We start from the raw sequence: 13,149 nt of genomic DNA, 5'->3' as shown, positions 1-13,149 counted from the left end.
ATGTAAGATAAAAGTGTAAAAGGCCTTGCCTTCAAGAAGTAAACATTTGAACTGATAAAGCCAGATAATGGAACTAAGTTTTAATGTAAGCTTCCATTTTCTAGATAATTGCTCTGTCCTGCTCTTTAGTTTGTGAATTTAGAGCCTCTTTTAGTTTTCCTGAATTTTTCCTGAGGCTTTAAAAGGAGACCTTTTGAACTTGCTGAAGAAGACTTCTTAGCAGAGCCTATTATGTTGGCAGCATTAGGTATTTGTTTGCTTTAATTTTTTTCATTTTTTTGTTAAAATGAAGTAGTGCTCTGCTCTTAAAAGTAACTTTTTATTTGATATTGTTATTTTTAGTAATGACTCAGCCTTCTGATGTGCTCGGAACATTGGCCCTGCAACCTTGAAATTGTTCGTTGATGTAGCCAAGTCTTTGCAGTGAGAGGCCTATGGGAGATTTATGGTGAGCGTGACTGGGAATTTTATTCTGCCCTCGTTGGCAAGTTCTCTATTTCATTGTGTTCTCTTTCAAAAAGCTGTCATTACTGAGCCAGTAATTAAGAACATAAATCCAAGTTTCCTTTGAAAATACTTTTACTGAATTTAGATTTGGCAAGAACCACATTTTATAATAATTCACTCAATTTCATGTTTCATCCTCCAATAAACCATCACGAATTAATGCCATCTATTATAGATAAGCCGGGATCACTCCCTTAAAATGTTATAATCAGAGACATCTCCAAATTAAATTGCAATTTGCAGCTCCCAGTTAGGTGTAAAACCCTTTGGCTGGTGCTGAGATTCAGAGGTGGATAAGTCAATTCTTGCTTTACATGAGCTTTCAACACAGTGAGAAAGAAATTTGTCAAAGAGGGACTCTCTGTAGCACAATGTGCCAAGTTCTATAGTGAGGGACAAAGTACAATAGGCACACACAAGAAAAAGAGACTGTCACCAAGACAAGGAATGAGAGGATGTCAAGGAAAATTTCACAGAAGAGCCTTTACACTAGTATTTGATAGAGTAGGCTTTTGACCAGAAGACTTAAGGAGAAAACATTTCAAGTGGAAGGAAAAGCATGAGGGAAGGACATGCTTGAGGAAAGGGCAGGATGTGTCCAGAGCCTGGGAGTAGTGTAGTATGGCAGAAGACGACATCGTGAGAGACTAACTGGAAGGGTGGACTGAGCCAGATTCTAGACTGTCTTTTCTTAAAACGTCTTGTATGTCACATGAAGAGTTTACGCGTTGTTCTGCATTTGATGGGGCGGTTTGTGGCCTGGAGCTGGATTTGATCAGTGTTGTGTTTAAGGAACACAGCTCTGATGGCATTGAAGGATCAGTATTTGAGGGATAAGGAAGAAAGTTAGGGGTAGGAAAATTAGGGAGTATAGTACAATAACTCAAGAGAGAAAAAGTGAAAACTTGAAGGTCTGAAGGAAGACCATGGCAATGGAAATGAAAGTAAGGACGGGAAAGGTCTTGTCCAATTAGAGTCAATGTTGCCTCCCTGTTCGTGGAATTAGGTGAAAGACTGTTGACTCATTCTAACCTCCAGGTTCTATGAGTTAGTCTTCTCTGACCACATAAGAACCCTACATTCCAAAAGACAGCACTTCCTCACAACTGTAAGTACACATAAGAATGCTTTGGCTATATCGCTACATATTTAAGAATTGAAATCGTCTCTCCCACCCAGATTAATATATCAATTGAAATGGGGATGATTAGATCTATGTACTTGAGACCAAACTAATTTTGTGGGGTTTTTCTTTGTTTGTTTGCTTTTATGATGAGTTTCCAGTATGGAGACATAGTAATGCTTATCAGGGTGGTCTCTCTAAATAGGAGGCCTACACTTGAGCTTTATAGGACAATGAGTTTTAGTTTCTGTTAACTGAACGAAGAATATGAATTAAATAGAAAATTAAGAAGTAACACTATGAGAAAATTAGAGAAGGGAAGAAGCAAGATAATCAAAGGACATGGCATAGAAGATGCTGAATTGCTGTATTAAAATAGAAAATTCTAACTTGCTGAATAAATTCTCATTGTTTCCCAAGTCCTAAGGATTTAGAGTAATTGAAGAAATATACTGTGAAGGTAGCAAGTAGGCCATCAGACATATGGACACCATTGGTGATTGCATGGTGACAAGTATAGCAGAAAAAACAAAATGATATACATACAGAGAACATGCACTTTGCAGTATTTGTAGATAATCCCATACAACTTATCCCTAAGTGGTAGTATACCATTACTTATGAGTATATTTACTTCTTTTATTTACCAAACATTTATATGTCATTTACATTCTCTCAATTAAACCTTATAACAATCCTATGAAGTACGTACTTTTATTATTCCCATTTCACAGATAGGGTAACACAGGGAGATGCAGCAAGTAAACTACTGCCACACAGCTGGTAAGTAGAAGAGCCAAGGATTCAAACCCAGGTAGCCTGACTTCAGAGTCCATGTTTTTAACCAGTACACTATGCTGCCATTCTAAGTTTAAAAATGGGAGAGAAAGCAATATTTTTTTAGTTCTGTGGCTTGATCCAGAAGGATCACAACAGAACATTATCATAGATTTGTGTATTCTCATGAATGTAAATGCAGGCTAAAAGCAATCAAAGCATGTACAGTTGTCCATTTCCGTTCTTGCTGATGGTTAACTAATTCATTTCGGTTGTTAGGTATCAGAGGTACAAAGATGAATTAGACATGGTCCCTGCCTTCAAGAAGCACATAGTATAGAAGGGAAATAAAACAAATATGTCAAATGCTATAAGAGTGTGATAAATACTAGGATAGCAGTATACGTAGACTATCATTTGAGCACAGACATTGGACCTAGTGTATCAGGGAAAACTTCCCCCCAGAGGTGTTATTTGTGTTGAGTCTTAAAGGATGAATAGGACTTAGAAATGTAGGGAATGGAAGAACAGCATTGTAGGGAGAGGGAACAGCAAATGCAAAGCAACCAGTGAAAGAATATACAACACAGTTGAGGAATTGCAAGTTCATTAGGACTGGGATGTCAAGTATACATGAGGAAGAGGCAGATGAGGTTAAAGACTTAGTCAGAGACCAAACCATGAGACTTGCATGATAAATCAAGGAGCTTGACTTTTGTCCTGAAAGCTGTAGGTATGGGTTGAAGCTTTAATCACAGAGGCATGTGATTGTATTTTTCTGGAAAAAAAAAAAATCCGACAAATGTGAAGGATAGAATGGATCAAATGTATAGACGTATTTTGAAACTATTGCAATAATCCAGACAGCAAGTTAAAGAATCCTAAACTGAAGCAATAGCATTGTGAATGGATAAGAGGAGAAAAACTAATATAAACACATATGTTGGATATATCCTATATAAGAGAAAGTGATTGTATATTTAGGGAAGGGTTAAGAGAGAGTTTTCTAGAAGAGTGATGGCCAAATCCTGGTTTGGGGAACAGCTGTATGAGAATAGCTTTAAAAATATAGATCCCTAGTCTTCACCTGTGGAAATCCTGACTTAGCAGGCCTGAGGTGACAACTGGGAATTGTATTTGAAAGATTTTAAATTCATTCTGCAGTGTAACTAGGATTAAGAACCATTACAACTCCTAAGTTTATGGACTGGATGCCTAAGAGGTAACTGATGTGATAATAAAGGTTGGAAAAGATTTTTGGCTGTGGGCAAGGAAAGATGGGTTTACTTTTAGGCCTATATTTGAGCTACCTGTGGGAAATCTGGATTGAGCTAGGTATATAGATTTGGAACTCAACGGGAGATTATGTTTGGAAATAGATGGTGGTAGATAAACTATGGATTTGGGAGGTCATCCTGAGGAATATATGGAATAATGGAAGAGATGCCTGAGCGTTTAGGAACAGTAGTATATAGGCAGTAATCTACGGAAGAAGAGCAAGTTGAAGACACTGACAAGGAATCTTCAGAGAAGGTAAGAAGATGTGATTGTTGTCATAGAAACCAAAAGAAGGGAGATCCATAGAAAGCAATGGGTAACATCAGCAAAAGTTGTAAACACTCAAATATGGTAAAGAAGGACAGAAAAGTGTCCACTAATTTATAAGATGGTGACCCTGGTGCCCTATAAAAGCAGATTTAGCGGTATAGTTTAGACGGAAGTCAGATGATAGTAGATTGAGAAGGAAAAGGGATATAAGAAATTAGGAACCCTAAAGTATAGACTGATACTAAGAAATTTGGCAATAAAGGGAAGAAGAGCAAGAATAATGGCTAGTAGTGTCAGGGGAATAATTTTTTTTTTTAATAGAAGAGACAGCATGCTAAGGAGAAGAAACTGGTAAAGAAAAAAGATGACCCATACAGAAGAGAGAGGACAACCAATTCAAATAACTCTTTAAGGAGGCAAGAGGTAGGAGAGTTTAAAGTATATTGGGAGTAATTCGCTTTGGATGGAAGCGGCAACACTTCCATTAAAACTAAAATATAGCTAAGATGGCAATGGATACAGAAAAGACTTTGGTATTAGAGGTAAAAGTTGATGAAGTTCTTACCTGATGGTCTCTATTTTCTTAGTGAAATTGGTGGTGTTTGGAGGCCATCTGCCTTGCTAGGAAGGCAGACGTCACAAAGAAAAATGTCTGCCAGTGGCAACTTTCTCAGTAAATGTGATAGAATTCTAGCACGATGTCTTTCATGTAATACCTTTCGGTAGCCAGTGGCCAAATGAACAAATAAATGTTCATCATCAAATGATAATCTATGCTCATAGAAAAAGAATAATGAAGTAGAACATATGCCCATAGAAGTAGAAATATGAAGTAGAAGTATGAAATATGCTGGTTTAAAGTAGACATTAAAGATTGAATCAAGAAAAGACTGAAAAACGGGTCTTATTGAGAAGCACTTAATGTAGTCTTGATACATTTTGCGTTAATAGATTAGTATTTTAGTTCAGGCAAAGCCGTTGAGATACACCATTCTATTAGACCTGATTTTCCTTTGCTCTCAGCATTTATTTGAAGAGACACAAGTTAGGTCCTTGGCACGCTTGGTATGATGATGAAAGCAAGCAAGTTAATCCATGGTGTTTCCTCACCTCCACTTTCTTCCAGGGCTATTCGTCCATTAGGAACCATTGGCACATTGCCAAAGTCCAAGGGAAACAATTTGCAAACTGAAAAAAAAGGCTCCAAAATATGAAAATAAAACTGCAAAAGTAAAACTAATAACAATCTGTCAATTTCATTAACTGTCAAATTTAGTATTCATAAAATTCTCATTGACCCTCAAAAATAATTCGTCAGTTAGTTTTTCTCATTTCACAAAAATTCATGATATGCACAGTGATTTGCCAGAAATTATATCATAGTTAAATAATTTACTCATAGCAAAATAATTTTAAATCAAAAACATAAATTTTTTAAAAAATTACAACTGTGTGTGTGTTTGTGTGTAAAATGGGATTTTTGGTGCATCTTAATACCGAAAATTGTTTCCCCGAAAACAAGACCTAGCTGGACAATGAGCTGTAATGCATCTTTCGGAGCAAAAATTAATGTAAGACCCAGTCTTATTTTACTATAAGACCCGGTATAATATAATATAATATAATATAATATAATATAATATAATATAATATAATATAATATAATAATACCGGGTCTTATATTAATTTTTGCTCCAAAAGATGCATTAGAGCTGATTATCCGGCTAGGTCTTATTTTCGGAGAAACACGGTATGTGTGATGTGTTGTTGAAGATGAAGGACTCTAAAACTAAAAGGTGTAAGACACCTTACTCTTTAAAAAGACCTGCTTTCTGTTCCCTCTCACAAGTAAGCAGCATGTCTCAGCTGTCCCTCATGTAATTTATACCTTCCCTTTACTCGGAGACTCAGTCACTTCAATATACTGGTTCTTCCAATTATTTACCATTCTATCTCTTATTGAGAAATAGAAATTTTTGTCCCCAATAAAAGAAGTTGGTGAGAAATATGGGAACATTGCCCACCCCCCTGAACTCATATTTTGTTTCAGGGAAACACAGAAACTATTGTAATAAAGTTCCTTTAGTTGTTTTTTGGACATGTGAGAGGGCTGGTTCCTGGGTCTGAAAAGACAGTCCATGATGTTCAGCTAATCTATATTCTCTTCCAAAATCTGTCCCCCACTCTCTTGTAAGAGACTCAGTCTTAGGCATTCGCACTGTACTGACAATCTTCTTGCATCTCCCCTTCCTGACCTGTATCCTAAGTTATGTGGTTCAGAACAAGGCAGGTTATTTGCCTGCAGCCCAATGGCCCAGACAAAGTCCTTTGTCACATTGGACTACATCATGGAGTGGAGGTGGAGTGTCTGGATGTAGCATAATAGCAGAGGGCAAGCAGGAATGGGAAGGCATTCTCAGAGAACCAGGAATTCACACCCAGGGCAATGTGTGGTGAGGAAAGAGGGTAGAAAAGAGAGCTAAAAGAAATTAAGTACAAAATAATGTGAACTTTTAACGTAGAATGCTAAATCCTTGTCTTTTCATGTATTATTTTCTTTGTGTGATGTTGATTGAATAATACAACATGAGAGAAATAGCATAGATTTTGTGAGCTACAAAGAACCTTAGTGTGGACATTGATATTTTTAGAAATATTGATGAATTCAATACTTTCTATGAACCATATAATTTTTACACTTAAATGCCCCTGGCACCTATTCAATTCACTGAACAAAACTATGTTGAATTAATAATCATCTACTCAATTTTAAAAATAAATAGAGGAAGCTTTGGGTTAATATTCTGATCCTTGCCTCCATTCTGCCCCTAGCTATTTGTATTACATTGAAAGGTACTTTGTGGCTTTTAATTTTTCAATCAAAAAATAAAAATAAATTTGACTACTTCCTCATATCTAACATTCAGTTCCCCAAGCCTAAAATGGACCACCTGACCTCAAATGAAATTTGCAGTAATATTAATTAACTAGAAAATATGAACTAGGTATGGAAATAGGACCTAACCAGCTTGGCTGCTGTTCCTCTGTGTGACTGATTGCCTTCTAAGTGCCATGTTACCAGTCTTGGATCATTGACCAATTTAGTTTGAATGCAATTGATTATATAAATGTGAGCTCTTCATATTTACTTTCATTAAAATTATATCACAACAAAAAGAAAGAAAACAGACACAAATCAAGCTGAATGTCCTTGAAGTATGTGTCATGTCTGGTTCTCATATGGTAATCTTGAACTTTCTTCAAATCACCTTCATCATACGTTTAAAAATTCCTGGGATCCACACACATCTGGGAGTTCTGATCATGTGACCTTCCATCAAAAATACTTGGGTACCTCTACAATTCTATGATTTATTCTATGATCTACATAGTTTTATTCTTTACTTAAAACAGTAATTTAAAGGTGAGCTTCTTAACTTATGCCTAAATAATCCATTATATGTTTAAATTGTTTTAGAGATCTTCCTCTTTCTCCTTTTTAAATAGGAATTTACTGACTGACAATGGCACAAAAAATCTTAGAGAAGTTAGATGTTCTGGATGAGCAAGCAAAGATACTCTTGGCCAGAAGAATAAAGGTTTGTAAAAATAAAAGCTAAAATTTAATTTGATTATTGAAAGGTCATCATTTCAAATGTGAATAATAATTATTTTTTAATGATGCATTAATGTGAAGGTATAATTTGTAAAAAACAATTATATTAATTGAAAGAATCATCTATGTAAGTGAATACTATAAAGAATGAATTAGATATACAAGGTAACTTATTGATAGCTGCTGTATTAGAATATGATATATCTAAACTGCTTAAGATTAAAAAAGAAAAATTCCAGGCAGTCAAATAGTAAATGTGACTATACTTATAGTCCTTACTAATGTGTTAAACATATTAAAAATTATTTGTTGGTTTATTAAAAGAAAGAAAATATTTGGTATAGTTACCAAATTAGAAATAATTAAGTTTTGTAGAAATTAAAGTAAAAAGGTGAAACTCTTATGAAATTCAATATAAAATATTAATAAAGAACATAGTCATCAAAAACCGCGTTTTTAGCACATATGAGCAATGTAATTTGATCACACAAAGACTTGCAAAATAATATAACAATGTGAATAAATGAGGCATATATAAGCACACACAGTCTGAAAAATCAAAGACACCACAGAGAGGAACTCTTACGTGAAGGAACATGTTTATGAAGGTGGAATCCTTCTATTTGCTTTTTAAGTGACAAAAAAAATGAAATAACAATATATAAATCACTTTGGTAATTGCTATTTTTGTTTTTTAAAATTTTTATTTTAAAATAGTTACATTCACAGGAAGTTGCAGAAATAGTACAGTCCCATTTACCTTTCACCCAGTTGCCCCCAGTGGTGATTGATATATAGTGCTGTCTCTTGACTATGGTGCTGCTTACATAAATCTATAAGGGTATAAAATTGTACAATATCAAAACCAGTATGAGTCACTACCAATACGGACAACACTGTTATATTACTGTTAACCAGACTACAAAGTTTATTTATGTAATAGTTTTCAGCATTCCTTTGGTCATTTGTATGGGTAGTTTTAAGCAATTTTATCCCATTATAGATTTGTGTAACCACCACCACAGTCAAGATACAGCACATTTCCATCACCATAATAGAACTCCTTCGTGTTACTTCTTTGTATTTGTATCCATACCCCCACCCCATTCCCCGTCTCTGTCCCTCTGTTCTCCATCTCCATAGTAATTTTGAGAATGCTGTATAAATGGAATCATTCAGTGTTTAAAATTGTGACATTGACGTTCACTAAGCATAATACCCTTGAGGTCCATCTAAGTTTTATGAGCTCTATTATTATAAATAATATATAAATTTTGTTGCTGAATAGTATTCTGTCATGGATGTACAAAGTTTCACTTACCCATTGAAGGACTTTTGGGTTGTTTTCAATATTTTGTTTTTCAAAATAAAGCTGATAAAAAAAAAAGATAAAAGAAAGTGAATATTTGTGTACAGGTTTTTGAATGAACATAAATTTTTATTTCTCTGGAGTGAATACCCAAGAGTGTGATTGCTGGCGCAATCTTTCTCTTAAACTCAACAAGGTCAAGGCCACAAGATTTGCTTTGAATTGTCCCTCTCTGTGCCTCAGCCTGGAAACTGCCTCCAAGAAGTAAGCTGGGCTATTGTGGGACTTACCTCATTTGTTTCCCATTTTCAGGGGTCACAGTCCTGTTCTGCTTGTTTTCTAATGCCTGCTTACAGTTGTTTGCATATATTTTGTCTGGTTTTCTGGTTGTTTACAACAAGAAGGCAATTCCCGTAGTGTTTAATCCTTCTTTGACAGACGCAAAAGTTCCCATGTACTTTGACTTGCTTTCAATTTTTTTCTCTCTCCATTCCTCTGTGCTGTGAGAATTTTTTAGAGAAAATTTTTGGCTCCTTCACTCACTCTTTAGCTATATCCTTTTTCCTCTTCAGTCCATCTATGTAAATATTTGAACAAAGTCCTCTTTTGATTGCTTTCTTAACTCTGTTTCCGGCTCATACGATTAGATGAGTGTCAATGAGTGATTCACCCTGTGCATGGTGATAGGAAGAGGAACAGGTTGGAGAGACAGGCCTCTATGTTTCCAATAACTCCATGTATTAATATTATCTTTGCTAAATACGTAGGTTATTCTTAAATTTCAAAGAATTAGGAGGGAAACGTCATGATTATCTAGTCCAACACTCTCATTTCATAAATGAGAAAGGGCAGCTCAGGTCACACAGCAATGAAATAAAAAACGTTGGTACACAAGACCCCCAACTTCCGTCTGTATTATTTTTCCATTATTGACCTCTGCATAAATTGTGTGTGTGTGTGTTTGTGTGTGTGTGTGTGTGTGTGTATAAAGTGAGGTTATTTTTGTCCTTTCCACACAAGATTTTCCCTATGTGAAAAGTATTCTTTTTGTCAGTGTTATACTTTGGCTTTGTTGCAGAAAAACTATCTTCAGAGTCACATAAAGGAAAAGACTTTAGTTACACCCTTGACATTTGATTATCAGTCGGAATTTGAAGAGGCTATTATTGCTACATCCACATCTAAGACAGTATCAGAGAGTACAGAAAACAAGTCACATGGTATTAAAAAAACAAAAAGGTAACCATCATAATTACTTCAAACTTTCAGTTTGGAGTTTTAAAGCGTTACTTTAGATTTGTCTTAGATTATGCAGTCTATGTTAAATGTAAGCTTTGTCAAACATGGGTATATTTCATAATGGTTATGAACTACAACATACTAGATTAGCATTTTGAATATTCCTAGTTTGTAAAATATTTATTACAATATTTCACTATTGTACATGGTAATTGCAGAGAGTAATTATAATTCTGAATTTTTAAAGAAAGACTTTTCTTGAGCTGCATTATATTACCACAAATTAATGTCAGGATTTATTTTAAACTTGAACCAGTATACTACACACACTTAAAAAATGTCCATCTAGAAAATTAAGTAAGAAGTTTCTCTGTGTACTTACAAGGAATAGTCTGTTACACTGGGTCTTTTATTGGCATTGTATACTCAGTGTAGTACATATACATTTTATATGTATATGTAATGCTATATAATTTTTCTGGGCATCAGAAATGTAGAGGTGAGCCCAGACAAAAGAAATACTAAGATATAGAATCAATAGAACCTTTCTGAGCTTCTCTCTTTTCCTCACTCTTGGCGTCTTAATTTCTTACTGCTTTCAGGGCGCTCTCAGATATCTTTAAACAAATGTTTTAACATTTTGTCCACTTTTTCTAGTTGTTCTCAGGAACATAGCTGGTCCAAACCACCTAGTCTTCTACGTCCAGAAGTAAAACCTAAATTGCTATGTAATATAATACTAGATTTCACTCATACTTGAAAAATTCTCATTCTGATACAACTTAGTGTTTTTTCTAGGGCACGGAACTAAGTTCAGGGAAAAAAAGTCCTTACAGATAACTTTTGTTTATCTTTGTTAACAATAGCTCTGCTATCACATGGTACTGTCATTTTCATTTATTGATTTTATCCTATTAGAATTGATTGAGTGACTCTTGTGCTCTGGGGATATAACAGCAACAGCGAAGTATCCCTGTGTATTAAAGTTCAGTGGCGGCAGAGGGTGGGGGAGATTCAGATAAGTGAACAGGCAAACACCAGTTGCTGCAGAGAGATTCCTAACGTGAAGCTCATCTCCTAGAGGAGGTGGCACCTCAGGTGAAACCCAGAGAGTTAGTGAAGAGACAACAAGATTGAAAGGAGGGCAACATGTTCCGTGCCAAGGCAATAATATGAACAAAGGCCAGCCAGAGGCAAAGGAAAGCCCAGTTCATTTGAGGCACAAAAGTAGTTCAGGGTTGCCAGACTTGAATAGGATATGGGGTAACGACTAGAGGTGGGCTAGAGATTTGAGGCTAAAGAGGTAAGGAAAGGCCAGATCACCAAAGGCCTGGTGAGCCTGGGAAAGAAGTGAGGAGCTACTGAAGAGTTTAAACAGGGCAGTGCTTATTCAGATTTGGGTTTTAGAAATATCATTACACAGCAAAAGAAGTCATAAAAAATTATAAGGGCTCCTCAGAACATCTGACCCTTTTCCTAGATTCATAGTATCTCCGGAAACTGTCTCTTCCAGGAAGCAACACATCTTGGCAGTGAGTCCTTTTCTAGTCATAACAAAATCATTGCTTAAATAACAGAGCATAAGACAGAACGTTTCTATCTTCATATCCAGAATGATATGCTGGTTACATTGGTTATGTTGGATAGATTCAGTGCCTCCAAATCTTGAGATGCACCTCCTGGACTTCTAATCCCTGTTAATTATAACTAAGATGTGACTCTCCACCAGTGCTCACAAACCTCACTCCTACACTGAGCCAGGAGGTCCCATCTAATTCACACAGCTTTCAGCTTAACCTAAACTTGACGTCGTAACTGCCACTTCCTGGACCAGAGACTTTCTGGTAACTGCATGCTTCTTTCTTTTTTGACCTCTAGCCTCTTGCTATTCAAAGTGTGGTCTTCCATCTGGCAGCATCAGTATCACCTGGGAACTTGTTTGGCAATGCAGAATCTCTGACCCCATGCCAGACAGAAGCTGCTTCAACAAGATCCCACAAATGATTCCTAGGGACACTAATGCTCTCAAAGCACTGCTCTAGCACCCTGGTTCTCAAACGTGGAGGGCTCGTTAAAGCCCTCCAGGTTGCTGAGCCCCACTTGCAGAGTTATTGATTTAGTAGGTGTTGGCTGGAGTCTGACAATTTGCATGTCTAGTAAGTTCCCAGGTAATGCTGATGCCGCTGGTCTGTGTACCACCCTATGAGTCACTGCTTTGGCTTGTGTCCCACTCTAATCATGCGGCCTAATACAAACATCCATACCTGTTTTTTCCGTCACTTGCTGAATATCAGAGCAACTCTCAACGTGGTGCTGTGATCACCTAATTGATAAAACTGCCCAGGTTTATTTGTAGCAGAGCTTTGCTTTCAGAATAGTCATTTTCAACCCCTGCATATCAGTATTACCTGGGGAGCTTTCAAATAATTGGATTCTACTTTAATGAGTTTGGACTAGAGCCCAGGCATTACTGTTTTTAAGATCTCCCAGATGAGTCTTACGTAAAGCTAGGATTGAGAACCATTAAAATTCTTAGGGCTTCTTCCTCAGTTACTCCCAAAGATATCTTTTCAATGTCATTATTAGCTCAGAATTGCTGCATTTTTCTTGGATAAATGGGAACTGATAAAGGTGATGGCCACAAGTACCCAAAATTTGCTGGAAGGATCTTCCTAGGATTTCTTTCCTGATAAACAGAGAGTTTTATAATCTTTCAAAAATATCCCTCAGTACTTTCCCTATATAGTCTTTAAGATTTCTCAATAAACACCTAATTTACTCTTCACTGCAACTTCTTATAATTGGACTTTTTATGAAAGAGCCATATTCATTTTAACAAAAGTCTCTTTTTAAAATTACTTAGAATAAGGAAATTTTAAAAGAAAGATGAAGTGATTTCTCCGTCACTTAAGCATTCCATACTGGATTATCATGTGAAATTATCAATTTTACCACATATAAAGTCGTAAGAAGTAGGAATAAGTTTGGGGCAAGCGGACAGATTAAAAATGTTTTCCTTTAAATTAATAG

At 35.9% G+C, this 13,149-nt stretch overlaps 1 protein-coding gene across 1 annotated transcript in view; it reads left to right on the top strand.

The window, feature by feature from the left end:
* Positions 1–341: 341 nt before the first annotated feature.
* C9H1orf141 (chromosome 9 C1orf141 homolog) overlaps positions 342–13,149 on the top strand; it is a 34,365-nt gene continuing 21,557 nt past the window's right edge. The window contains exons 1-4 of the mRNA XM_033115153.1: positions 342–448; positions 4,277–4,378; positions 7,463–7,554; positions 9,959–10,119. Coding sequence (XP_032971044.1) covers positions 7,480–7,554; positions 9,959–10,119 — 236 coding nt within the window. The 5' untranslated portion in view covers positions 342–448; positions 4,277–4,378; positions 7,463–7,479. The remainder of the gene's footprint in view (positions 449–4,276; positions 4,379–7,462; positions 7,555–9,958; positions 10,120–13,149) is intronic.

This window comes from Rhinolophus ferrumequinum, chromosome 9 (assembly GCF_004115265.2).
Source record: "Rhinolophus ferrumequinum isolate MPI-CBG mRhiFer1 chromosome 9, mRhiFer1_v1.p, whole genome shotgun sequence".
NCBI classification, from domain to species: domain Eukaryota; kingdom Metazoa; phylum Chordata; class Mammalia; order Chiroptera; family Rhinolophidae; genus Rhinolophus; species Rhinolophus ferrumequinum.
Note: the sequence above shows the minus strand (reverse complement) of the source record. Positions and strands in the feature narration are given on the sequence as shown.